The sequence below is a fragment of the Crocodylus siamensis genome, chromosome 8, assembly GCF_052110815.1.
Source record: "Crocodylus siamensis isolate JL-2025a chromosome 8, ASM5211081v1, whole genome shotgun sequence".
NCBI classification, from domain to species: Eukaryota; Metazoa; Chordata; order Crocodylia; family Crocodylidae; genus Crocodylus; species Crocodylus siamensis.
The window spans coordinates 59,622,120-59,648,671 of record NC_143402.1 but is presented as its reverse complement, the minus strand read 5'-3'; the positions used below and the strand labels follow the sequence as shown (position 1 = coordinate 59,648,671).

At 44.6% G+C, this 26,552-nt stretch overlaps 1 protein-coding gene across 3 annotated transcripts in view; it reads right to left on the bottom strand.

Moving 5' to 3' along the window:
* Positions 1–1,565: 1,565 nt before the first annotated feature.
* LOC149858820 (netrin-1) overlaps positions 1,566–26,552 on the bottom strand; it is a 246,650-nt gene continuing 221,663 nt past the window's right edge. For all 3 annotated transcript variants that reach the window (XM_090060557.1, XM_090060556.1, XM_090060558.1), the window contains one exon: positions 1,566–5,845. In XM_090060557.1, coding sequence (XP_089916683.1) covers positions 5,517–5,845 — 329 coding nt within the window. In that variant the 3' untranslated portion in view covers positions 1,566–5,516. The remainder of the gene's footprint in view (positions 5,846–26,552) is intronic.

Sequence of the window (26,552 nt, the reverse complement as noted above, 5' to 3'; positions counted from 1 at the left end):
GGACCGGGCTTCTGGCTCTGTCTAGCCAGACAGGATCAAATGACCATCTGCACACGCTGCTGCACATGTGGCATGTAGGGTGTGATAAGGAGTGGGCAATAGGACATGAGGTCTCAAAGGAGACCGGCCAAGGGGTATCTGCTCAGAGCAGAGTGGAGAGGCAGGTTGTATTGAGGGGCTTTGGGAAGTGAGGGCCAAGCTTGGTGGTGAGGTAGGCACTGGAGTTTGGCAAGCCCTGATTCACCCCAAGCCAGCTGTTATGGTGGCCTTGATGGAGCTGATGTGGAGCCAGTTGGCAGTGTCCTTCAGGCCCTGCAGTAGGCTAGACTGGGCCAGACTGGACAGGGGTGCTGCCTCAGCACAGAGCAGTGAGGGAGGAACCTGTATCACCTTCAAACATACAGACACCAGCCTTCCAGCCACAGACAGGTGTACACAGGCTAGGGCCACCAAGAAGAAGGGCATCCCACGGCACCCTTTAAAGGATCATGTTGCACCCCAATTGAGAATTACTGGTATAAAGCATTGATGCTACCTTGCTTGTGGATGGCTTTGATAGTTCTGTTTGTCTGCCCTTGTCATCCCATCCTAGCTATGTCACTGGTTCATCTCAGATATTACAAGCTAGTTACAAACCAGCCTCTACAGTGGCTTAAATGAGAAGATTTGGAGCCTGCTGTGCTACTGTAACACATTAAGAGGCAATGGGAGGTAACAATTTGACAGTAAACAAGACAAGAATGTCAGTTCGGTTCTTTTGTGCCCATGCTGGCTCATTTGATAGTGCTGAGATCCCATTCTTTGCCCTTGGGTACCACGTGCTGCATGGATTATGGTTACAGGACCCTTTTGAAAGCACTGATGGTTCCAGGAAGTCCTAGCCCTGTCCCAATAAGGGATGGGACTTCAGGAATCCTATTTCCACATGGATAGAAATGAAGGATGTAGTGAGATCTGCAGGATGGACTAGGCAATTGCTAAGGACGTACAACTCCTGTTGTCCTGGAGTCCATTCTGCTGCATTAGTCATTCCTGTCCCAAGAAATAAGCAGAGGCCTAGCACTAGGGGAGACGTGCTGTTGGGCACCTTATAAAAGCCTTCTCTTGAAAAGAATCATGCCAGTGCTGGGACTGTCAAGGAAGGATTTCATGTAGTTGCCTTGGGGACCCCTGGGCCAACTGAAGCAAGCTAACAAGGCAAGACTGGCAGGCTTGCTGTGCTGCTGCCATGTGTTTATATGCAATCTCCTCACCCTGGGGAATTCAGTCTGGCAGCTTTCACCAGCACTAGCTTCCCCTAGAAAACACATCTCTGAGCTTTGCAATAGGTGCAAACAAGTAGCCAGATTTCCATAAGTTAATATTAGCCATTTCACACCGTCCTCTCAGCTGGTACCACAACTGATACTCATACAGGCTGTTACGAATGCTTGAATATTGGGCATTCCCACCCCATTAAGAGTGGCCACACATGGTATTCTGGGAGATCAGCAGACCATGCCCCATTTAGCCTAATAAGCCCCTTATTCAAAAAGCTATCACTTAAGAGACTGATCCAGGGAGAGGAGAGTTTACACAAGTTTATTCAACTGGTTTCTTACTTTAGTTCTACTGAGTGGGTGCTGAACAGTTACAAGCTCCTTCTGGTTCAATTACAGCCATCTAACAAACAAAAAAGACAACTTGGAAAAAAAATAAGAAAATCCACAACTTTTTCACGTGTCATTAAATATATTCATATATAATAACCATAATATATTAGTATGCATTGTAAAGAAACATTGCCCAAAACAGTATGCAATGGTCATAACTAAACAACATTTACAATTCAAGATATTAACAGAAATAAATCAAAAACACAGGTTTCCCGACAGGTCTGTGTAACAGGAGAAAAGGTGGGTGTGTGTGCAAGGGAAAACAGACACAAAATGTAACAAATTAAAATGAGACGAAACAACTTTTGTTCACTGCTACTAGTGAGTGATGATTGTTTTGGCATTTCAGCTGCTTTCCAGAATCACTTTGTAGGCACCGCAGCCCTTTTACCCTGTTACAAATTCTATGTTACCTTTCCTAAGAGTACCTCGGTATTGTTCTGCGCTACTCAAGTTGCTGTAACAGTCCACCGCTGTGTGTAACACTTAATGGTAAATGCAGGTGCAGGATCCTGAAAGACCCCTTGCCCCTTCCCTGTGCTTCCAGGAAGCTGATTTTTCTCTCATTGTCCATTATTCTTTGTTGACTCACCTGGAAGAATCAGATGACTTGTTTCATTGCAACGGAAGGCCCTCAGCTTAAGGTGGAGAAATACAGCATATGATTTAATTAGCCGATAAGCCACCAAACCAGCCACAGATCCATTTGCTTTTAGTCGATGAGTGGACATTTATAAATTCCTTGGTGGCTGCCTTATTGTCATCTCCACAGTAAGATCTGTCGGACCCATCCAAGGAACAGCTGTGGCTAGGGAAGTTACTATTTAGCAGGTGAAATCCTGGCCCAGTTGAAGTCAAGAACCAGGATTTCTCCTTGGATGCTTGTTCTTAAACATAAAGAAGGGAGAGGGCCATAGGAAATAATTACTTTGCAAGACACCCCAAAAGTTAAACTGTTTTATTCTAGTTCACTCAATGGAAACTGAGGTTGTATATGTTACACATGCTCATTATTCTGCATAACAGTATTACGCACAGCTAAAGAGGTACTTGTTAACTGCAGAAAGAGCAAAACAAACCCCTCAGGCCTGCTGATAAGCGCAAAACTTCAACAAAAAATGTTATTTATTTCATACTAGTCTTGCATGTGGGCGGGGCTTGTTTAAAAAAATCTACAATATTACATTTCTGGTTAATAATCAACTTTCTGAGCTCTAATTTGTTTTACACCTTGTGCTACCTATACGGACAACTTCCGGGATTGCTTATTTATTTATTTATTTCCCTTCTAGTGTGGGGGGTACCAATAAATGCCCCATTGCAGCTTTTCAGAATACAAGCATCTTCTGTTGAAGAAGGTAATGTGTTCTTCACAGTCCTCTGGGCATTCTTCTAAAAAAGATTCATAGCAATAGATAGAGGATTGGGCTTTTTAAGCTGAGTTGTTTTTGTATTGAATGCCAGTCTTGATGACAGGATATTAATGCTAGCTCCAAAAACCAAACACAGAAATGCGTGCAATCCTACAGCTTTCTAGGTGGAGCCTGCAGCGTATCTGACTAGGAGGCTGAGCTGTGCCAAGGAGGACCCTGCCACTTCTGAATGGGCATATTGGAAAAGCAGGTTCAGGGGACTGTGCCAACTGGAAGTCTGAGATCCCACTTCTCTGCTGGAGATTGTGCCAAAAAACTTCCCTCCTTGAGCTCCCTGGAAAAATCTCAGGGCGAGAGCCCTGCATGAAGGCTGATTCCAAACCTGTTGATCTCAGTGACAGTCTTTCCTCTGACCTCTCTGGGCTGTAGATTAAGTTCAAATACAAATAAAACAAAAAGAGTGAATCTTCCAGGGTACTTATTCACCCATGTCTGCCTTGTGCACATGCAGGTGACCTGTACTGTCCTTGTCCTGTACCTAGTACCCATCTGGCCCAGACGGCTTTGATCCATCTGCCTCTTTCTTTTTGCTCCTTCCACAGGAGGTCAAGTGGGACACTTGATAACAGGGTATGGTATCAACTCTGGGTAGCTGAAAGCAGAGCAATCTGAGTGGATGCCACTGACTTGAATTAACTCCTTCTGTTACCTGAATAAATGGTTCAACCTTCAGTGCCATCTCCTTTAGTAATTAGGAGAGTCAATTTGTACGTTGGACCCATACTTTAGCTCCATCCTCCCATCCGTATGGGATCATTTTGACCAACTTGTTAGGCTCCTAAGTCCATAGATATCCAAGAGTACGATTTCAAAAAGAGCCTGAGTGATTTAGGAACACTAGTCCCATTTAACTATTAAATCATTTGCCCTTTCTGGTGTCTACACTGCATATACTAACTCTCTGTTTCTTTGACAGAAAAAAGGGGTTTGGGAACAAACACTTGCTTTTGTTGGACACTCACCACTGGGAATGGATTTCCTCTATTAACAAGTAAGCTTGTTTTAGAAAACTCTCATAAATTCACAATGAAGCTCAGAGGAGCTTGTTTCTCCAACCCAATCTCAACTGCCCAATCCCAACACTGTGTTTCACTGGGAACCTCTCCACTTTACACCTATTTACATTCCTGCCTTGCTTTATGGTAGTTTATGTCATTATATAAATATTGTTGATTGCTATAAAACAAGGCAAAACCACTGGAAAATGTCATAAAATACATGTTTCCAAGTTTCCTAAATGGAAAAATATCAGGGAGGTTTTGATTATTTTTTTTTTTTTAGCATTGGCATCTTAGTTTGTTTTTGAACTGTGTGCCCAAGCTGCCTCCTGTTTTGTTATTTTACATGCTATTGCTTGTGTGAGTTATCTGCAGGCAGACATCCTTCATTTTTTATGAGCCTAACATAGAAGCTAAGAAATCCCTGCATCCTGGTTTGACCAAAACAGAACTGCCATCATGTGCACGATGGTCTAAGTAAAGTCTGATTGGATTGGTCCTGAGCTCCCACCCACAAAATGAAGCGGTAGTAAAGTTTTGCAACAGTGAGGCTCTGGATATTAGCAACACCTACAAGGCCCCAGGGAGAGTCAAGGGCAATAACTTTCTCTATGGACTCTGAACTTAAGACATTCCCTCTTCTGTAGTGAAAGACTTCTGCATACCTAACTGTGAAAATCTTATCTTCTCTCTTAAATATTGTACAGCAGGTAATTGATTATTAGAACTATATCTTATTGAAAAAACACTTAAATAACCTATGTTAGTCGATCATCATATATATCCTCAGTGATCAATTTCTATTTAGTTTCCCCTACCTTAGCTGTCTCATTCGGTCTATGCAGAGGATGTGTATTTTGGGGTGGGGGGGAAGTTAATTTCCAGCACTGTTGTCAATCAGTTTCTGACATGGTCAATTGTTTCTGTGGCTAGGCTTTGGAACTAGCAGACATCAGCAGTTTTAAGGCAGTTTGGTGGCTCTTTTCTTCAACACATAGGGGAGAAATAAGCAAGGGGTTGATGGGAACTGGTAACTGAACAAGTATCTGCTTCTCCATGATCGAGGTGTTGCATGCCCCTTAGCCAACCTCTGGTCACAACATTCCTATTGCTTTTGTGATCGTCTTTCCTGCTATATGAGGTGCAAGCTTGGCAGTCCCATGAAAGCGATTCACCAATATCCCCACAAACCCAGCCTGCCCTGCCCCCTGGATGCACACAAACTGCAAAGTGAGTCCCTTCACAAAGTCCCTACCCCCAATTCTATCTGCTCCAAGTTCTACACAAAGCAGCTTGCACAGTCCTTCTCTCTCTCTCTCTTTCACTCGTGTGCACACACACACACACACACACACACACACACACAAACAAACTCTCACCCACAGACACACACACACAAACACACCCTCTCTCTGATGCCATCTCTTCCTTTAGGCTTTCTTACACTTCCCCTTCTTTTCCCGTTGCTGGAACTTCCTGAGCCTCCGAGCCCACGTGTCCCTCCACTGTATCACCAGACTGGTTTTGTCTGCTATGATGCCACTCTGGTCAGGTGAGTCCTCATTGTTGCCCAGCAGTAAGTACTTCTTCATGGGTTTTACTTTTGGGCATTTGCATGCAATGTCCTTGGAGTGGATCCACAGGCTCTGGTCCCCACGCCGTATCCGGTTGCTTCCCTGTTTGTAGACAGAGATGATATTGACGGTGAACTTCCACCAGTCAGCAGTTTTTTCAGCCTTCAGGATGTGGATCTGCACAGCTGGAAAAAGAAAGCCAAGACAAGAAAAGATGTTAAGGGGCTTTTGTTGATCCCAGTAGCAAAGCACCCTAGACAAAAAAACACTTCATCTCTAATGGTCGTCCTCAGAAGACATGGCCAAAGGTAAACACAGCTTTGTGACAGCCACATGTGAAATTTGCTGCTGTTTGAATCTAAGTTCCCAGAGACTAAATGTCCATGTTACAAAAAGATTTTGAGTGTTGGTGCAGTCATGATGGTTCAGGATATATATGAGAGAATACTTTTTATTATACCTTTTATTGGACTGACTGTATAGTTAAGAGGTTCTCAGGTCATGGTACAAAAGTCACTGCTGCAGTAAGTTGCCATTTAGTGGGCTGTCTCTCTTCCCCCTTGAAGGGAGTCCCACAGTGTCATGAGTAAGGCTTCTTAATGGGCCTTTTTTGGGGAGGTTACCCTGTTGCTCCTGAGGCATCTGTTTTGAGGATAAGTACAGGGCATTAGTCTCTTTGGCCATGCATGCAGGAGACTTCGAGACTATATAGTCTGAGACAGCAGAATCATCAGTTGGGGCCTCAAGTTAAATAGGGTTTGACTACACCTAGCTGACAGGTAACTGAAGCTGACCTGAATCAAGCTGGTCACTTGCCTTATGCCAGGAAAAGAAACTGCGTGGAGATGCTGCTACTTGGCCACGGTGGAGTGGAGATGACAGCAGCAAATCCGGGGCTGAATCACCAGAGCCCTGATAAGGGAGCACTATGTGGGGTCAGAAAGTTACGGGCTAGCCTTTAGGGAAGGATTCACTCCTGGGACAACCTCCCATAGGCAGGAGTGAAAGCCCCATTAGAAGAAATGGAGAGCTCTACCCAGCAGAGCGGTGCACAGGCCGACTGGACGGGACTTCTCTGCTGCTCCTGTTGTGGGGTCAGGAAGCCTGGCTCCCGGCCCTCTCCAAGCACCGACGCGGCGCAGAACCCGTGGGTCCACCGCCTTGCAACAAATGTATGCCGGGATCTGATGCCTCACAGCCACCAGCATGCATCCTGGGCAGATTGGCTTGCACAGGAGACTTCCTAGGCTCAAATCCAGCTTAGCATTGCTCTTTCCTCAAGCCTTTAAAAGTGTTTGCCCTGCTCTTTGCTATGGTTGTTAAAATAATTAACCTCATCTGCATGTTACTGTAGAGTAGAATAAGCCTGTGTAATGAATGGTGTGCAGAGGGGGCTATTTCAAAGAGCATTGAGTCAGGCTCATTTAGAGATGTTTCTGTTTCACTTCCTACTCTTGCATTCCTAGTGTTCACCATTTTTTCCACTACTATCTCAAATTCAGTCTTCCCAGACATATGGCTCAGAGTAAGTTTGGAGGAAACATGCGCATCAGTGCTTGGAGATCTTGTGTCAGCAATGCCCAAAGCATAGCTCAAGTCTGTCCTCCAGTTTACTAGGAGGTAGTAACTCCTAGTTTAACTGGTGTGGCCCACATGCACTGTTAATGTGAAAGAACCAGTGCTGATGTGCAGCAGCACCTCCATGACTTATGCTGCTTTACCTCCAGCGGTGATGTCCGCAACAAATAAGGGATGTCTGTTCATTTGACCTATCCAGTTTGCCTTACTTTTCTTTCAAATGTTTCTGGGCATCCTGAAGTTTGAATTAATCAGACCCAACTATTATGGTAATGGTTTCCATGTTTGCCTCACCAAGGGATTTGATGCTTATTATAAACTTAAAATAATGAAATAAAAATAAAGTGGGTTTATGTTTGGCTGAAGTCATAAAGGTCATAATGGTGCCAAAATCATCCCCTTCCACTTACAGAAACGGGGGCAGAAGGGAGGGGCAAATACACCCTCCAGAACGCTTGTTTTCCACAGAGTGGGCTGGGAAGGAATCATAGAAGAAGAGAGCTGGAAGGGAACTCCAACCCCCTGCTCAAGGCAGGATCATCCTGCTTAAACCAACCCAGACAATTGTTTCTCCAACTTGCTCTTAACAACCTCCAATGACAGAGAGTCTACGGGCCATCTAGGTAATCTGTTCCAGTGCTTAACCATCCTCATAGTTAGAAAACTCTTCCTAATATCTAAACTAAACTTCCACTGTAGCAATTTAAGCTCATTACTTTGGGTCCTGTCCCCTGAAGACAGAGAGAACGATTGATCACTATCATCGTTATAACAACCTTTGTATTTGAAGCCTGTGCCCTGGAAAGTGGGATGCATGTCACTGTAAGTTTTCTTCAGCATTTACTCAGCAAAATGGCTGCTTTTGACCCTGTTCTCAGAGGCCCTGTCATCTCACTGTACCAGAGGGTTTGAAGGGGTAGGGTGGTTGCAAATGCAGTGGCTGCAAACAGCAGACACAATCCTTACACACACAGAGTATTTTAGAGCAATAATTCTAGAGTAGCATCAAGACCTGTCCTCCTGCAGCTCTTAACCTACAGGGCTCTCCTATTTCACCCAGTATATTGTTCAAAGCACAAAACCATTTGCTCTTGAAAACTACAGTCTGGCCTTAGGAATTCAAGAGAATATCCCTGCTATGCTCGAATATATAAATCCCACTCCCAAGAGTTAGGCATGAAGATTCAGGGACAGACACTCCTCTACATCTTTACATTGTCAGTTCGTGCCCTTTGTGTACCGTCTTCTGGGGCAGATATCTTTGGGGGGGGGGGCAGGGGGCACAAAAACAGCAGATTATGCTCCCGCAATTGGCAGAGAAGGACCTGGTGCTACCCTGGGCACCACACAGCTGCCCTGGGCGCAGAGCTGTACTGCTACACTTCTGGTTGTCACAGACCGGCTCTATCCCCACTTTTATTTTATGAATGAACATGGATTTTCTCCACAGCCCTTACTTTAGAGCAAAAATGAAGCCCTCATGCAGTTACCACTAACTGTGCAGCACCCACTAATGCTGCAACTTCGCTATACCATGTAATACTGGCATAAATAGCCAACTGGTCTCCTGGGCTGTGTGCAAGGCCATACTTAGGGCAGTGAGAGTCTGGCATGACAGGCTGTGAGCAATTTGCATGACCTGTTATGGGAACTACATGTTGAATCTGGCACGGGCTCGCTGAAGTGCTCTGTGGGCCTTTTGTATACGAATGGTCAGCCTTTAGGGAATATGCTGTGGGCCTGATACAAATAGGATGGGCTCAGGTGCCAGAAAGATCCAAGCCTTCAAGAGCAATTAGTCCTGGCTCTAGAATGACATACTCTAATGCAGTCATTCCTAAATTGTGGTATATGGCTCATTGGTGCTTGGTGAGGCCAAAGCAAGTTGTCTACAAAACACACTGGGTACACCATTTTCAATTAATAGTTTGACAACAAATCTGTAGAGTGGTCAGTGAAAAATGCTGGTGCAATAAGGAAGAAGGCTTCTGTGCCACTTAGTGAGACTGCCTTCACTGGAGCTGTCCAGGACTGCTTGGGGAGCGTCACATGTGGCTGAGGCATTCATTCTGCCAGTCCCATTGCTGGGCATGAGAAAGGAAATGTGAGGCATCTTATGGTGCCATCAGCCACAAGTAACTCGTGGGTAGCCCACAGGCAGAGACTTTGGCTTGGTGTTTACCTTGCCTGCCTCATCGCTGTGTCTGTCATTCATTTAGTTAAAGATTTGGTGACATACTTTGACTTGCAGGTGAGTGAGATTATCTTAACTGGAGGATGCAAGATGAGCAGCCAGTTTAAGGATGACCAAGTGACTCAGTGCTTTGCATTACCTTGAAGAGTGGTTTAAGACTTTGATCTCTTTCCAACCTTAAATCTGTTGCATTACGTGTCAAACAAGTATCGTGGCTTCCACCAGTCCTCAGCATGTATCTATAAATACCAGCCAATCAAGTCTCAAGCTCTGCTGAATAGTCTTGGACTAGAAGAGATTCTGCAGTGGAATAGTAAGTAATTCACCTAGTCCTGGTGTGAAGGCACTGACAGATCTGTCTGAGGCCCCTGTTGGATGGGAAGAAAGGTTCTACCAAGTCAGGACTGAGATATATTCACAGAACGAGGGTATATTCCCAGCAGGGGGGTGATACGACGACCCACTCTAAGCACTAGCCAAGCAGGACCTTTGTTGGCACAAGAAAATCTGACGGTAGGCCAGTCAATGGCAGAGGGCATAACAAATTGGACATTTCCCAAGCATGCTGCTTACAGGTTTGAATGGGGTAAATATTATCAAGAGGGAGACAGCAAATCTGGCCTTCTTGGGTAGGCTGAAACAAGTTCTGGTAACGCATCCCTTGCAAACAGCCATCTCTTAGATGAGAGAGGACATACCTGAGGTTAGATGAATCAGCTGCAGAGAGAACAGGTGGCTGGAAAACAGTCTAGACTAGAACATTGCACCCTTTATTAACACAGGACCTCAGCAGCATTAACAGCACAGCTTTGTAGTACACACCACCAGCTCCTGCCAGTGTGTTACAACTGATTAGAAAACATGCTTTTAAAAAAAGGGTGCTTTGTTAGATATGGGACTAAGATGCATCTGGGTCCAAACAATCAGATTCCAGGGTATTCAAGAGTCTTGGATTGGTTCATTTTTGGATGGGAGAGTTTTATACTTATTCTGGGCAGACCAATTAAATGCTCTAACAGGTCTTTCCTACTTCTGGGTGAAGTGCTTACAATGATGAGGGATAGTAATCAATTTTGAATTTGAACTTAGGCCCAAATTCTGTTAAAGCTGGGTGCTTCTTCACAGCCAAGGACTTGATGCAGCCCTGTCTCCATCTGGATGCCAACTGAGTGATTAGACACAATGTCAGTGCAATGAAATCTTCCCCCATTAAAGCACAGTAGCAATATTCAAAGGGCTTTATATTGCCATGGACAAATGCAGAATACAAAAGTTTGGCAGGATATACATAAAACTAGTTCTTCATTTCATGAGGATGTGACCATACAGTCTTGTCAGATACCTTTCCTAATGCAAGAGACTAAATTATAGAGGATAAATTAAGAAACCCAGTGGATAACTGGGATGGGCAAAATCCTGGCACTGCTGATCTCAGACCATATAAGACATAATCCCTTTATCTTTGTGTTCAGAAACACTTTTGGTTGAAAAAGATGGAGGATGGCAGTGAAACAATCCCAAGTTCCCGTCTCACTGCTGGGTTTCAGCTTTCCTGTTCTACATCCCTATTCAGTTTGAGGGAGGCTCTCAGGTAGCCTTCAACTGATTTATAAGTAAACTGAACAAGCAGCTCTTCCAGAGAAAAATACTAATCCCACTGCCCAGAATAGCAGAAATGAATAGCTATTATAACAGGTAAATTAATGCCAGTCAATCCACACTGCACTCTCCCATTCTACTTCTTAATAAGCTCCTACCCATTCTTTTAGTAACAATGGCTGCCCACAGTGTGCACAGCATCAATGACAAGGGGTGTGAGGGAAATGGAGAAATGAAAGCCTTCACCAAAACGCAGCAGAAATTTAATCTCATCTCATTAGAGTGGGGCTAACCCAGATGCTAGGAAGGATGTGATTTCAGCCTAAGTGCTACAACATCAGGAGAGATCATAAGCAGGTTTGATGAGGTTGCAGCCATCCATCTTTTCTGTAGGTAGATAAGAAGAGTAATGGTTCAAAACCATATAGAGGAGAATCCCCATTTTTCCCTGTAATTTTTGAGAGGAGTTGAGATCCACAGCTAGTGTGTTCCTCAAAGAACAAGTTTGTCCCACCTTTAATATGGCAAATGTGCAGAATGCTGCATCTGAAGTATGTCAGGGCTTAAAGCAACACAGTCTGAACACCAGACTACAGCCCTGCTTAGAAAAGAACATGGGTCTGCAGACTGCTCCAGAAGTGGGAATCTCCATTTCCAGGACCATGAAAAGGTGATCCAAATACCACTGCCATCCAGGAGCACCTGCTGATATATTAGATGGGTCAAACTGGTGAGTATGTTTAACACTGGTGACTCTACATATGTGGGCAAGATTTGTGAATGATGGGCATGACTACTTTCTCTGTTGTCCTTTGCCTGCCGTGTTGGGTTGATACGCTAAGGAATGGTGGGACACAGCTAACAACAGCATGCTGCTCAACTCCGATAGTCTTCTTTCCACTTGGAAGCCCCCGGGACAGTTTGCAGCCACCCAGCTGGCTCAGGTGGGCAGATGCATGAGCAAAAACGTCTGTGTGGGGATGGGATTAGAGGACTCTAATCTAGCAGAAAAAGGCATAATGAAGTCAATGGTCAGAAGCTGAAGCTAAATAGATTCACATACAAAACAAGGTGCAGTGTTTCAAAAGGAAGGTAATTAACTATGGGAACAACATAGCCAGGGACGTAGTGGATCCTCTTCCTCTGAAGTCTTTAATTGAAAGCTGTATGTCTTTCTAAAATATATTCTATAATTCAAATGGAAGGGATAGAATTTATACAGAAGTTTATGAAAAAGAATTTCTCATAATATTTTTGTACTACTGATACATATCCTTTCTGACAAGTAGTACAATCTGTATCCAAGCATTTTACAGCCTTACAATATGCTCAGTTCTAAGAATGGAGAATGTTGTGTTTAATTTAGCTGAGCCAAGCTAGCTCCAGTTGAGGTACAAAGTGGGAAGAAACATTGAGACAGATCAAACTAAGATCTCAGATCTGTATGCCCCAAATCTTGATCCAGACCCTACTTTTGTGTGCTCACTCTTTTTCTGGGACAATATATTAATTCATGTAAACATACATGGAATGATTCAACAGAAGGTAGCTAGTTTGCCTCATATCACTGAATACCAATGTACATTTCTGATCAGATATACTGTTTGGCCGAACAGGGCAGCTCTACCTAAGCCTCTATATCACTTCTTGGAAAATACAGGCACAACATAATACTACATCATGTTTGTATAAAGGCAGCATGGTTCTCTTTGGCTTCACATAATGTTCAACATATGAGGTCAAAGCTTAAGCTTTAAGAGTTTGGTGTAGAAATGGTGCTAACTTTTCAACTCAGCTGCTGACATTTCAGAGACCAAGGGGAGATGCCAAGAGTAGCCATCTGGGCACCATAACCAAAAAGCTGAAAACTCAGTTGATTTCATTCCACAGAAATCCCTAGGTCTGTTTTGGCAATTTTCATTTATAGAAGACAGGAAGAAAAAGCTGTATGACAGTGACCTCCTAGGAAATCTGGGGAGAAATTCGGCACTGTGCTTTTCTACTATCTTGTATGCACATGATGTCTTTCACTCCAGTATAAACTACACACTTTCACCCACCATTGACATGCAGACACTTCAAGGGTGGAATGCAGAGACTATCTAACAGCAGCCAATAGCGCTACTCAAACATTGTTAAGAGGGGACTTTATGTCATGATCTGAAGATGGTAGGAATAAGACTTTTCCTGGTCTCCTCTGAGAAGATGTACAGATGATTGGAAAAGGGCAAATACAGTGCCCGTCATTAAGAAAGGGAAGAAGGAGGATCCAGGAAATTATATAAACCAGTCAGTCTGACCTCAATACCTGGAAAGATCATGGGACAGGCCCTCAAGGAATCTATATCAAAGCACAGAGAGGAGAACAAGGTGCTCAGGAACAGCCAGTGTGGATTCACCAAGAGCAAATTGTGCCTAACCAACTTGATTTTCTTCTATAATAAGGTGACAGGCGGTTAGGGAGAAAGCAATGGATGTGATGTACCTTGGTGTGAGCAATGCTTTCTATGCTGTCTTTCATGACACTCTCATTAAGAAGCTAAGAAAATACAAACTAAATGGAAGTACTGTAATGTGGATACATCGTCAGCTGGATCATTATTCTCAGCAAATAGTCATCAATGGCTCAATATTTAGTTGGGAGGAGGGGTCAGGTGGTCTGTCCTGGGTCTGGAATTATTCATCATCTTCATTAATGATTTGGATAATAGGATTGTGTACACACTTAGCAAATTTTGGGATGACAACATGTTGGGTGGAGTCGCAGACACTCTGGAGGGCAGGTCTGGGATCCAGAATGACCTGGATGGATGGTCTGCAATCATTAGATAAGAGTCCATAAGAGCAAGTGCAAAGTCCTGTACTTGCAACAGGATTATTGCATACACAAATACAGCTACCTTGGGCTGCAGTACTGCAGAGAAGAACCTGAAGTTTACAGTGGACCAGAAGCTGCATATGAGCCAACAGTGTGCTCTTGTTGCAAAAGACCCAATAGCTTTCTGGGTTGTGAACAGGAGTCACTTGCAGATCCAGGGAAGTGATTCCTTTGCTGTATTCAGCACTAGTGAGGCCTCCTCTGGAGTACTGTGTCCAGTTTTGGGCCTCACACATCAAGAAGGATGTGGACACATTAGAAAGAGTCCAGCACAGAGCAACTGAAGTGATTAGGGCCCTGAGGAGCAATCTTTATGAGGAGAGGCTGAAAGAAGTAGGGTTATTTAGTCTGAAGAAGAGAAGACTGGGTGAGGGGGGATTCAATAACAGTTTTCTGATACCTGAAGGGATTATAGAGAGGATGGAGATAGTCCTATTCCCTACAGCCACAGAGAAAAGCCTAAGAACAATGGCCTCAGATTTCAGGAGAGGAAATTTACGTTGGAAATTCAGAAGAACTTTCTCACTGTGAAGGTGGTCAAGCATTGTAAAGGTTACCCAGAAAAACTGGAATCTCCAACCTCGGAAATTTTCAAGACCAGGCTGGACAGACACTTGGCTATGATGGGTTAGTTAGGAACAATCCTGCCTTAAGCAGGGGGCTAGACTAGATGACCTTGTGAGGTCCTTTTCGAACTGTACTGTGACTGACAAAGATTTTTTTCCAGCTCCCTGGTGTTAAGACATGGATTCTGGTAGCTGTTTGCCAGGCAACTGCATGTTGCACCCTAGAGTTCATGTGCTGCATGGGGCATAGTGCAGGCTATGAAATATCTGAGTGACCAGCTCTCTCCAGTGAGCCATGCTCAGTACGTGGTATGCACCAGCAATTGTTCTAGGCAGAATCACAAAGGAGCAAATTGCCGGGGTTCATAGGGGTGCTGTTCCATCTGCATCCAGGGCTGGTCTGTGTCGACACATCCCCCCGGGAACTGGTGCTGTGCTGGGACCTCCTGATGGAGGAGAAAGGCTGCTTTCTTGTACAACATTACTTGACAGGTATGTCTATGCATATTCAGAAACCTTCTCTATCCTGGTTCATTCCAAAATCTCCTCAATGTACCCCCCAAAAATACGCATTGTAATTTTCCATGCTGCCCTGTGCCTACAAACTACTCCATTCTGATTTCGCCTAGTGTATAACACGCTGCTTTCAGCAACAGGAACTGAATGCCATTGCTGGTGCAACTGAATTAAGCAGGGGACAAAAACCAGAGATTCTGGGTCCTGAAGTTTGCTCAGAAAGCCATAAACTCTAGTGATGCCGTGAAGTAAGTGATAGAGGTTGCTCAAGCTCCTGATGTGTGGTGCAGTCGGAATTTCCATTCATAAAAATGTCAGTGCTGTGGTTCAGTTTCAAACCACACGGAGTGGAGGAAAACTGCTTTTATTACTCGAGTAACAGAGCAATCCAAGTGTTGCCGCATGTTGATGAAACAGATGAAATCTGGAAGCATCTTGCTTTGGCCTAGTTATGTATTTGTTTCTTCTGAATAGCTGTCTGTCAAATAATGTTCATGGTAACCAAAAGCAGAAAATGGGAAGCGCGAGAGAAACCCAGGGTATTTTGTGACTACCTCACTTCCATTTTTTTTCCTTCACTGATTGTAACACTACACTGCTCGCTAAGTTGGCTTCCAGGAAAGTAGCCTTGTTGGGAAATGGTTATATAGGCTTCATGTGTTTATTTGCTAATTGTGAGTGGTGAGGAATCCATAAAACTAGACAGAAAGAAAAAAAAACCATTCGAAGTTACATGCTGGAGAGCAGACAAAGTAAAGAGAGATCACTTTATGCAAGATCCAAGCTGGCTTAGCCCAAAGGATGTAGCATTCCACTTTTTCTGTTTTCTGACCTAACTTTGTAGTTCAGCAACAAAACACTTTTGACTGAATTTTCAACCTTTTTCTAAACTTCCCTCCTGATTTACAGTCCAGCCTCTCCGTCCACTTGTCTGTCTGTAAGATTTACCACATCCCATGTCAATGCCAGAGGGACTCAGTGTTTGTTATATAGGTTGAAAAAAAAACCTGTCCAAACCAGCAACACAAAAATCTCTAACCTGTGTTGGTGATGATAACTGAACTTTAAAGGTGCAGAATTAACATTTGGAGGAGCAACCCATCTTCATTAAAAGCCTTGTATGCAACATGATTTAGTGCTAAGATGGGGTGGGGGGAAAGAATTAAGTCCACGAATACCTTTTTAAAAAAACTGCAAAATGCATGTACTTTTAAAAAGTATGTCATAGATGCCAGATGCTTTCATAAAATTCTGAGCTCTGACTACATATTTCCCAGAGTACTGTGAAGGTAAGAAAAAGTGAAGATGAGCCAATTTTTATTCTTTTGGAAACATATCTTTCCAAAAAACCTTAAACCTTTGACCTGCCCAGATCCACACTGACAAAATGGAGAAAATGAATGCAAAGGAACTGAGCAGAGGTGGTTACTGGAAACTCAGTCTGTCTAAAATACAGTCTATATTTTTCTATGTCAAAGTCCCCTTTTTTTTAATAAATGAAGTGGAAGGACTGAAGGCTTAGGTGAAAACTTGGCTGGCACAGCCATTGCTATGCTCATTGACAGAAAGTTTTATGTTCTAACTTAGCTTCTAGATCATGTGATTTCCTGAAGCTGAAGGAAACCAAGTGGCCCTTCTAATATTGTTTCCACCAACTGCTGGGTCGCCGCAGCCAAACATCTATCAACCACACATGGGGTTCTCCAAGGAAATCTCTTGCAACTCAAAAGAAGAGTAAAAAAAATCAACCTTTTCTCTTTGTTTTTGCGGTAGATGGTGTGTACTGGGAAGCAATGTCAGTGTCCTCTGATGAAACTTAGATTCCTAGGGGCCAAATCTTCAAAGTCATTTAGGCACACTTTGCATGATAGGTACCTCCTATGATTTTTCAAAAGTACCTAAGCAGGTTAGGTGCTGAAGGGGCCAACCTATTTTAAAAACGTGTTTGAAAATCTCAGGAGATGCCTATTTGCATCTTACACTTCCGACACTAAGGGCAGAAACCTATTTCTCTCTCTACACCCAAACAGCAGTTACATAGCTACGTAACCACCATTTGTGGCACTCTGGCAGTTTTCAGTCCTAGCGGGCAGGGTAGATGCTCAAGTGTCCACATGGACACTGACCATATGCAGGAGATTGCTCTCTAGCCAGGGGGTGTGCAGCTCTGTACATGTTTGTAGGCAAGTGTAAGTCCCACAACTGTACCCTGGCACAAATCCATGATAAGGAGTTGTTAGATACCAAAGGAGGAGACTCTCCTATATTTTGACCCAACAGGGCACTAACTTAGAAAGCAGAAGAGCCTTATTGTAGCACCCTCTAACCTAGAGGTTTGAATCAGGAATCTGCATCTCTCCAACTTTCCAGAACAGTACTTCTACCACCATGCCACAGGTTAGAGATTAGAAAATTTCCCTCCCCAGCCTTCTCTTTGAAGCTGGCAGCTAAGAAAGGAAAATGTGTAGGGCCAGTAGGAAGCAAATAAGCCAGGAGGGGATGTTGGTTTCTAAATGGGGCAGAAACTTCCACACTGCTCTCACACTTACTGTTTTTCGAACAAATAAAAGTACAACGGATCAGCTTCACAAGGAGGGCTGGAGCAGGTACTGGTTAATGCCTACCCTGTGGCCTGGTGGTTAGTGCACTGTGCTGGAATAACAACTCCTGATGAGCTACTTTGATGTCATTTCACATGAAGGCAGATAGGAGTTTGTTGCCTCGGATCAGGAGCTTCAGGTGCTGGTTAATTTAACACCACAGGTGAAATCCTGACCTCATTCAAGTCATGTCATTAACTAGGGATTAGGATTTCATGTGGTAAATGCATGGGATTACCCTCTGCACCTTCCCTTCAGTTGGCTTCCAGCACAAGAGTCGGCTTCAGGTCAGTCTAGGAAACTGTATTCATTACTGAGGGGGAAACGGACCCAGTTCCAAACGGAGAGTAAGTTTTAGGCCCAGTGCCCATTAAGATGGCCTGCAGTGCCATGTAGTTACACCAATGCACACCTTTGGTGTGAGAGCTGCACTGATGCTTACATTGGTGTATCTTTGCTAAATGATTGGTTTTATATTGATTCATAAATACACAAGCACTTCACTAATAAAATTACATTCCTCTAGTGTATGATATAGACAGGAACTAAGATTAAGGGCCCAGCTCGCTACTTCTCTTCAACGTGTGCCATCATTTACAGCTGTACAAATGGTTGTTAATGTTGCATGTTTGCAGATGACTATACCGGCATCTTCTGCTCATTTGCTTGGGTGTAAATAAAGATACAAATTGCAGTGAACTGGCCCCATTGTCAAGGTGCAGGGAAAAGGAGAATCAGGACAGACCATAGAAGGCATTTTCCTGACAGAAACAAAAGGCACTTGTAAAGGCAAGCAAATAATGTGATGATAAATGCAGCTTGGCACCTCACACCACTTACCATTCTGGCCCCACTATCTGCTTGTGCTATAATCCAGTCTAGGCATTTGATATGAACTCAGAAAAAGCCTTGTTTGAACAGCTACATGGACATGATTTAGCTCCGCAAACATCTGCCACACAGCAGCTGAGGCAGAAATTCCACTTCCAGAAACAACATCTGAGACTATTCTCCCTACGTCCACTCTGCTGTGCAGCCAGCTCCCTCTCCGTGTGGCAACTCCCAAACTCACCAGGCAGGATCACTCTTGCATTTCTTCTCTCTGATTTTTCCTTAGATGACGCTGTTACAGGTCATCGGGCACTGCCTGAACACTTCCCAAAACCAAACTCTAAACCCAACAAAGGACTGGAAAATCAGCAAGGTGCGTCATCGTCTCCTGAGCACGAGTGAGACCCACAGCATAGTGCAGGGTGGCCAACCTCCAGCATATGTGCCACAAGCAGCACAGGCAGCCTCTGTGTGTGGCATAGAGCAGATCAGGGAGGAGACAAGCAGCAGATGGGGCAAGAGGCATGTATCGGGGAGCAAAGCAGAAGATGGGGCAGAGGAGGGGGATCAGAGTGGCACTCGGGGAGGGTGCAGGGCAAGGCTACCAGAAAAGCTTGGCCCCCAGTGACAAAGTGTATCACTGCAGCAGGAAGGCCGCTTAACATGGGGACAGAATGTGGACCAGACCTGTGTTTTTCAGTTACCTGGCAACACCTCCCAGAGACCCACAGAAGGCAGAGAAGCCAATACGAAATGTTTGCCTAAAGGATAAAATTGCCTGGCAGCTCAGACTCTTCACTACATTAATCTGGCCCATGGGCCTGGCGTTTAAATGGTGTCACACATTTAGAGCAGCTGTATTTCAGAGGGTAATAAATGACGCCAAGGAAGATGTTTATATAAGCAGAGTAGGAAGGGATCATGAAGCATTCCCCATTCATCATGAGCAGAAGCAGATGGATAACCCAGGGCTAGGGCACATCCCTCTCACGCTTCTGATTGCAATTCAAACCACTTGCTGGTCACTCTTGTGGTTTATGGTCTCCTGAGAGACTTTTAGGGTTGATTAACAACTTAATTGTCTCCTTTTTGCCCCCTTCTTTATCCTACTGGGAATCTGCTTTGCAATGCACACTGCAAGGCCAGTGCAGCAATGATCAGGACAGACACACACTTGCCCATGGCCTGTTCATTCTTCTGTCATTTGGAGCCCCAACCAGCAAACAGAGAGATCAAATCAGCATTCAGCTGAAGAAGGATTTGACAAGCCAGCTGGTTAACAGTGCTGGTAACCTCTCTCAGCAGGGAAGAAGGGACTTTCCCCGCTGCAAGGCATCATCCCCATTTCATTCACAGCAGTGCTTGCACTGTAAGCCACAAAGCCCACCCGATGATCAGAGGGAAAGTGGATTAGCCTGAGCCCTGGCACTAGGGAAAACATGATGGGTGAAATTGCTGTAATTCGTAATTGAGGCAAGCTGTTGAAGCAACCAGCGGGTGCCCCTTAAGCAGCCATGTGATGCTGCTATGTTCCAGCAATGTACCCCCTGAGGGGAGAACAAAATCAAATGAGTCACAGTTTTCACAGAGATCCTGCTGCAGGCTGGGCTGATGACACCACTTTTCAACATGGAATGGCTCCTGTCCAGTTCCTGAACAGAATACCTTGGGACCGCACAGCTCCAGTGTCGAGAGCAGAGCAGGCATCTCCCTGGCTGCCTTTGCCTGATTGTTTTCTGTGCACTTTCAAAAAAGCAACTAGCTGTAACGTCCTGAATCTGTCCCTTTACCCAGCATTTGCAAAACAGGCTGCTGCTACATCTGAAGAGCCCTGCAGGCAGGACAGGTGCCCTGAGCAGGCCCATTGCTCCCTCAAGCCAATGAAATGTGCAGGAATGAAAGGTTAAGGTTAATCCCATAGGGCAGAGGCAATTAGGTTAACACTGGGAAGTCTTTTGGCATACATGTTTGGGGCCAAATAGAAGTCCTTGCTCTGTTCAAACTCTTTAGTCCAGCAAAAGGCACTGTGGCTTCAGGGCTTATAATTTAGTTATCTGATAAAAGAAGTATAAAACAAAATTTTGACACCCCATAACACCTGCTCTACACACAGAGTAGCCCCAGGTTAACCAGGTGGCAGCTGAGAACCATTTGGTTAAACAGGTGAAATGCTCTGTGGGAACGTGCTTAGATCATTTGGAGTCCGTTTGGTGATACTCTGGCTGTACCTGCAAATTAAAAAGTTCTAAGCACAGTTCTGCCTGCATACAAAGGTCTGTACCGGTTTAATTTAAACACTTATTTAAATTAAACCAGTTCAACTGCTTTCACTGCGCTCACATCCCTTTTCATGGATGATACCTTTAGATATGTGTCCCTAGGAAATGAAGTGTTCTGCTTAAACAGGGCACAAGCAAGCCATCCCACCCTACCCCACTAACATGCCTCAGCCCTGACCTGAAGGGGCTACTGCTCCAGTATGGAAAAGGGTTCAGCTACTATTTGGTCCCTGGTCGTTCAGAAGAGGCTATAGTTTAGAGTGGCATTTACACAGGCTGGCTGGGAGCTGAACTGGAACCCACCACTTATTTCAGACCTGTTGCAAAACAGCCATCAGATGGCACTACTGCTCCTGCTTCATACTTCTTAAAATGTAGTAGTCCTTCCCCGTCCAGTTCAGGTTACAGCCTCATGTGATCTATCTACTGAGGTCTTCCAGTGGTCTGGCTAAGGCAGTACAACTAAAAAGAAAGTTCTGGGTTTTTTTTTTAATGTTTCATGTCAACATCCTAAAGGATAAAATGGAAGCACCAGTCTTGACACCTGCGGTCAAAAAATCATGAGTAAAGTTTATGTTTTCTGGTTTTGGAATCATCCAGATTCCTGTTTTCATGCTTTTCTCTGCAAATATAGAGCTTAGGAATTTACCTTATTTTTAATTAAAACAGAAATTCTTGCATGATAACATAATTCCAGAAGCTGAGACTATTAGAAAAGTACCAACTTTCTCAAAAATTGTCAATACTGTACTGTAAAAGGGCAATACTGTAAGAATAGCCTTGCTTCAGTGTTCATCTTTAAGAAATAGTGTTCAAAATACTGTGGTGTCAGGATGGGAGCTGACTTGATTGCCTTTACTGTGTGTGCTGGGCAGAAGATACTGTGCAAAAGAGTGTTTCTAGCTGTTCTTTCTACTTAAGTGATTGTTGTTTTAAGGGAAATAGTGACTGAACTGAGTTCTTCCAGTGCTTAATTGACTAGTGTTTATTTGTAAAGTGGTCTGAGCATCTCAGGGCTGGACATAGGCATGGGTGAACCAGGCAGCCACCTGGGACCTGGACAGAATGGGGGCCCAAAAATGATCATTTTTCCCCCATTGTCCGATTATTATTATCATAATTTCTGGCAAAGGTGAGCCCCAATACTAAAAGTTCTCCCAGGGCTGCCAGAAGTTTAGGTACAGTGCTGGAGCATCTCGGACGGCAGGTGCTGGCTCAGGCTAAGCAGGGGGCTTGTTTGTATCTGGAAGAATCTGGGGGCTTTTTTTCTTTTCTTTTCCAAGAACTAAACTAAGAGTGAACGTCTAAGAGTGAACTTCTTGGGCCAGGCTCCACTTCATCCTGACACTCTGAGTTCAGGAGAGTTTTATCACAGATGGATGCAGTTATACTAGGGCTGTGTGAAATTTCACTAGCTGTTTCATTTCAACACTGTTTTGACTCATTTTGAGGTTGAAACAGCAAAATCAAAGAAAAACAAAGGGCATCAAAACAGCCTCGAAACAAAATGAGGCTAGTCGAAACGTTTTGAAAGTTGAAATGTTTCAACCATAGCGCTGGGGATGGGAAGTCAGTCCAGCTGGGCTGACTTCCCATCCCCAGTGCTAGACTGGGCCGGGGCTAGAGAGTCAGCCCAGCTAGGCTGACTGCCCTCCCCCCAGTCTGATCTAGCAAAATGTCGAAACGGCATCGAAACATCCTCATTGTTTTGACAAAACAGAAGGGCTATTTCGAATCAAAATTAAATTTGAAATGGACTGCTGTTCCATGGAAGCCTTGAAACTCAAGGTGAAACAGAACGGTGCCATTTCACATAGCCCTAATACATTCCACTGCTATGCATTGTAAAGCTTTCTTCTGCCACCTAGCACCACCACAGCAGTATCTGAGGACTTTACAGAGAACAACATATTCGTTCTCACCGCATCCCCCCTGTCATGTTTGGCAGTGCTTTTCTCCACTTATCGCACATGAAGAGCTGCCCAAGAAATAAGCCAGTGTCAAGGGCAAGCACTGGACCTAACTATGCCCAATCAGAGTCCAGAGCAATTCAGAGCATGGCTTATTTCGCCTGAAAATCAGAGGTAAGAGGGAAAATTCTGCAGCCACTGAAGCTGATGAGAGCAGACATCAACAGGGGCAGAAACAAGTCCCAGGGGTGGGGCTGACATAGTTCCTTAGTTTATCCAAACCCTTGAAGTTTAGGGAGGAATTGGGTCAGATGGGTCCAGTTCCCTCCTTCCTCAAAGGCAGAGTGCACAATATTATTAAAATATGATTTCAACCCTGTATTGTTATTTTATTGTTCTGGTTCCCCAGTTTCACACCAGTTTAATATTAGAGATTTATGAGGTTTAATCTTTTCTGTTTGAAAGGGTGTGACCCATCCAGTCACTTTCCTTTTCACACGGTTTAATTCATTCCTGCACCAGTTTTATTACAGCCCTGGAGGAGAGGGTTACCTCAGTGCTCCTCTCCCCCAGAAGTTTCCTTTGTCTCAGTGTGTTCCAGAGCATATGGATGCAGTTATGCTAGGGATTTCTCAACAATTTACCACCACTCCAGGAACCTTCCCCTGACTTCAAAAATATGGTTTCTTTATATGAATGTGTTTAGGAGATCTCCATTATGGGGAGAAGCTTGTAGGTGCCCCCTTCCCTGCCCCCCACAGCTGCATCCTCAGCAATGCTCATGTTAGGTTTCTATGAGGAGTACGTTTTTTGGGTTTTTTTAAAAAGGTCTTTTGAAAACATATTTTGATTTTTCCATGAGGCCTTGCCAAGCTGTCTTTCAACAAAGGGGGTGACTAACTGAAGTCTCCATGAAGGAAGGATTTTTCCAAGAAAGGGCAGAGTGAGAAGATGATCTCACCTTTCAGAATAGGATCTTACTTTCTCCACCCCCATCTTCTTTTTTAAATGCTGACTGGAATGGGAATGGTGACTCAGTGGACTGGACCAAGGCAAAGTGAAGCCGGATGGTCTGCCGGGCGGTCTGCCGGGCAGCCTGGCGTGCAATGGCATTTGAGTGTCTTGGGCCAGAAGGCCTCCCTGTCCCATCCTTCCTCTCTAGGCAAGTAAAATGGAGATGAGGACTGGGGAGCATCACCTCCAACTCAAAGTGCTTCAGGAGGCCTCTGCCTGGGTCACAGTTAGGATACTCTTAGTCAGCCTTAGTTCTCATTTCATAAAGGAGCTGATTGCCTCATGTCCCTTCACAAGGTAATGGGTTAACAGCATAAAGGGGGCTATACAAAGGGCTTGCCTAAATGACTTGCTGGGCACCCCTTGTGACATCAGTGGGAGTGGACACAGTCAGGTCCTACTGATTCAGGAAACATGGTGTCCACAGTTGGATGATGTTTGGGCTGATGTTTGGGGATATCAGCCCAAACAGGCTTTTTCTGGAAGCCAACCCCCCCACCCCCCATTTCAGACATGCAGGATCAGGCCCATGCTAGATAAATAACTGGTGCAAAGTAGACCTCATAAAGTGAAGATTGTGGTAGAAAATGCTCTGAATGCCCAGGGCTTTTACAGTGCCCTGTCTTTGCATTTGGTCAGGAAGGGGTGTGTATGTGAGTGGGATAGCTGTGGGAGGGGGAGAGAAGGAGAATGCACAATGCACTTGTCCAGAAGAATTAAGAGATTAACAGCTCTGGAAACTGAAACCCTCTGTTTATTCACAGACCAGGTGTGGTGCAGCACCAACATCCCTTGGGGCACTTAATCTTTCCTGCTCTGGCCTCTTAGTCACCTCCACTTTGACCTGGATGTGCTACCTTCTCCAAAAGTCAAAGCTTATCCAGTATCTAAAATGACTGCATCCTGTCCCTAAGCCATCCAGCAGCTCCCCTTAACCGAAAGCTTATTGGGTTACAATGCTGCAGAGAATAACCACAAATGTAGCTTTTATGGGTCGGCTTCATTGGGCCACATGCCAAAACCTTCAGGGGAGGGCAGAAGCTTTGGGGATGCCGAGGAGGTTATAATGGAGATTCCAAAGCTTTGCTTGATGTTATAGTATCCTATCCTTCCCTCCTTGGAGAGTGGAACAGCCGGGGACTCGAAGGGCTAATTAGATCTTATTTGATCTAATTCAGTCTGTCTCCCATAGCTGTGTTCTGCCCAGTTCAGTGTTAAGTAATCCAAGTAATTGGACATCCCTGAAAAGGCTTATTCCACAGGAAATCTATACTCAGCCTAAATGCTTCTCTCCCCAGTACTCCCTAGTTGGGCCCTTTTATTACACTAAATCTTTCATCTCCCTCCTTTGGGTTCAGACCTTTTAATATCTGCAATTTTTATTGTTTCTCTTATCTCAGCTAGCTTATACAGACATAACTTTATTGAATTCTTCCAGCCCATAATGACTTTGTGTTCCTCTCCTCCAAACTCCCTCTTGACTTGACCATGTAACTTTCTAGTAACCAGTTGGCAAGACACAGGATCACAGTGGGGCCTATTCTTTTCTCACTCACAGTAGTGTAATTCAAGAGTAACTGAGCCAACAGTGGGAACAGAACTAGGTCAGTATTTCAGTATTCCAGATACAGTCACACCACAGCAGTGTGGGTCAACAACTCCCCTGCTTTGTGATGTGTTGTGCTTCTAATACATTGTGGCTGGGGTTTGCCTCCCTATCACCTTGCACATGCAAGCTTGTTCTTCATTCTCAGCCCAAGCTTCTCTTGACCATACATCTTACTAGGTTTCTGTGTCTCTGACCAAGTATGTTTTATATCAAAGTCTCATTTATGCCTAGATATATTAGTAACTCTTTTTCAACTTGTGTGTCACCTCATTTCTTGCTCAAGTCCCTAATCTCTCCCAGGGTCTTATCCATCAACAACAGCAATCCTTTGTAGTCAAGGATGATTGTCTTACATGGTTGCCTTATCTGTAACCAAAGATGGTTGACAAGGCCAGTCCAGGATTGACAAGTTCTGCTGCAACTCAGGCACATGTTTCTGTGCAGGGTGGGTGGCTCTGGATTCTTGACTGGGTACACAACAAGTTGTTCTGGCCAGTCCTGCTTTTCCATCTCCAATTGTCATTGTGAGTTTTCAAAGTACTGAGATTTCATAGATTTCATAGACATTAGGGCTGGAAGGGACCTCGGAAGATCATCGAGTCCAGCCCCCCACCCAAAGGGCAGGAAGTCAGCTGGAGTCATAGGATCCCAGCAAGATAAGCATCCAATTTGCTCTTGAAGGTGTTCAGAGTAGGTGCTTGAACCACCTCCAGTGGCAGGCTGTTCCAGACCTTGGGGGCTCGGACAGCAAAGAAATTCTTCCTTATGTCCAGCCTGAAACGGTCTTGCAGTAGTTTATGACCGTTCGACCTCGTCATCCCTTGGGGCGCTCTGGTGAACAAATGTTTCCCCAGATCGTGGTGGTCACCCCTGATAAACTTATAGGTGGCCATCAGATCACCCCTGAGCCTGCGCTTTTCCAGGCTAAACAGCCCCATGGCTCTCAGCCTGTCATTGTAAGGTCTGTTTTCCTGACCTCTAATCACACACGTGGCTCTTCTCTGGACTCTTGCAAGCTTCTCCACATCCTTTTTGAATTGTGGAGCCCAAAACTGGAGGCAGTACTCCAGCTGTGGCCTCACCAAGGCCGAGTACAAGGGGAGAATGACGTCCCGGGATTTGCTCGAGAAGCATCTATGGATGCAAGCCGGCGTTTTGGTCACTTTACTAGCCACAGCATCACATTGCAGGCTCGTGTTCATCTTGTGGTCAGTGATGACCCCCAAGTCTCTTTCTTCCATAGTGCTAGCCAGCGTAGGACTGCCGAGCCTATAAGGAAGCTGCAGGTTTTTCCTCCCAAGGTGGAGAACCTTGCATT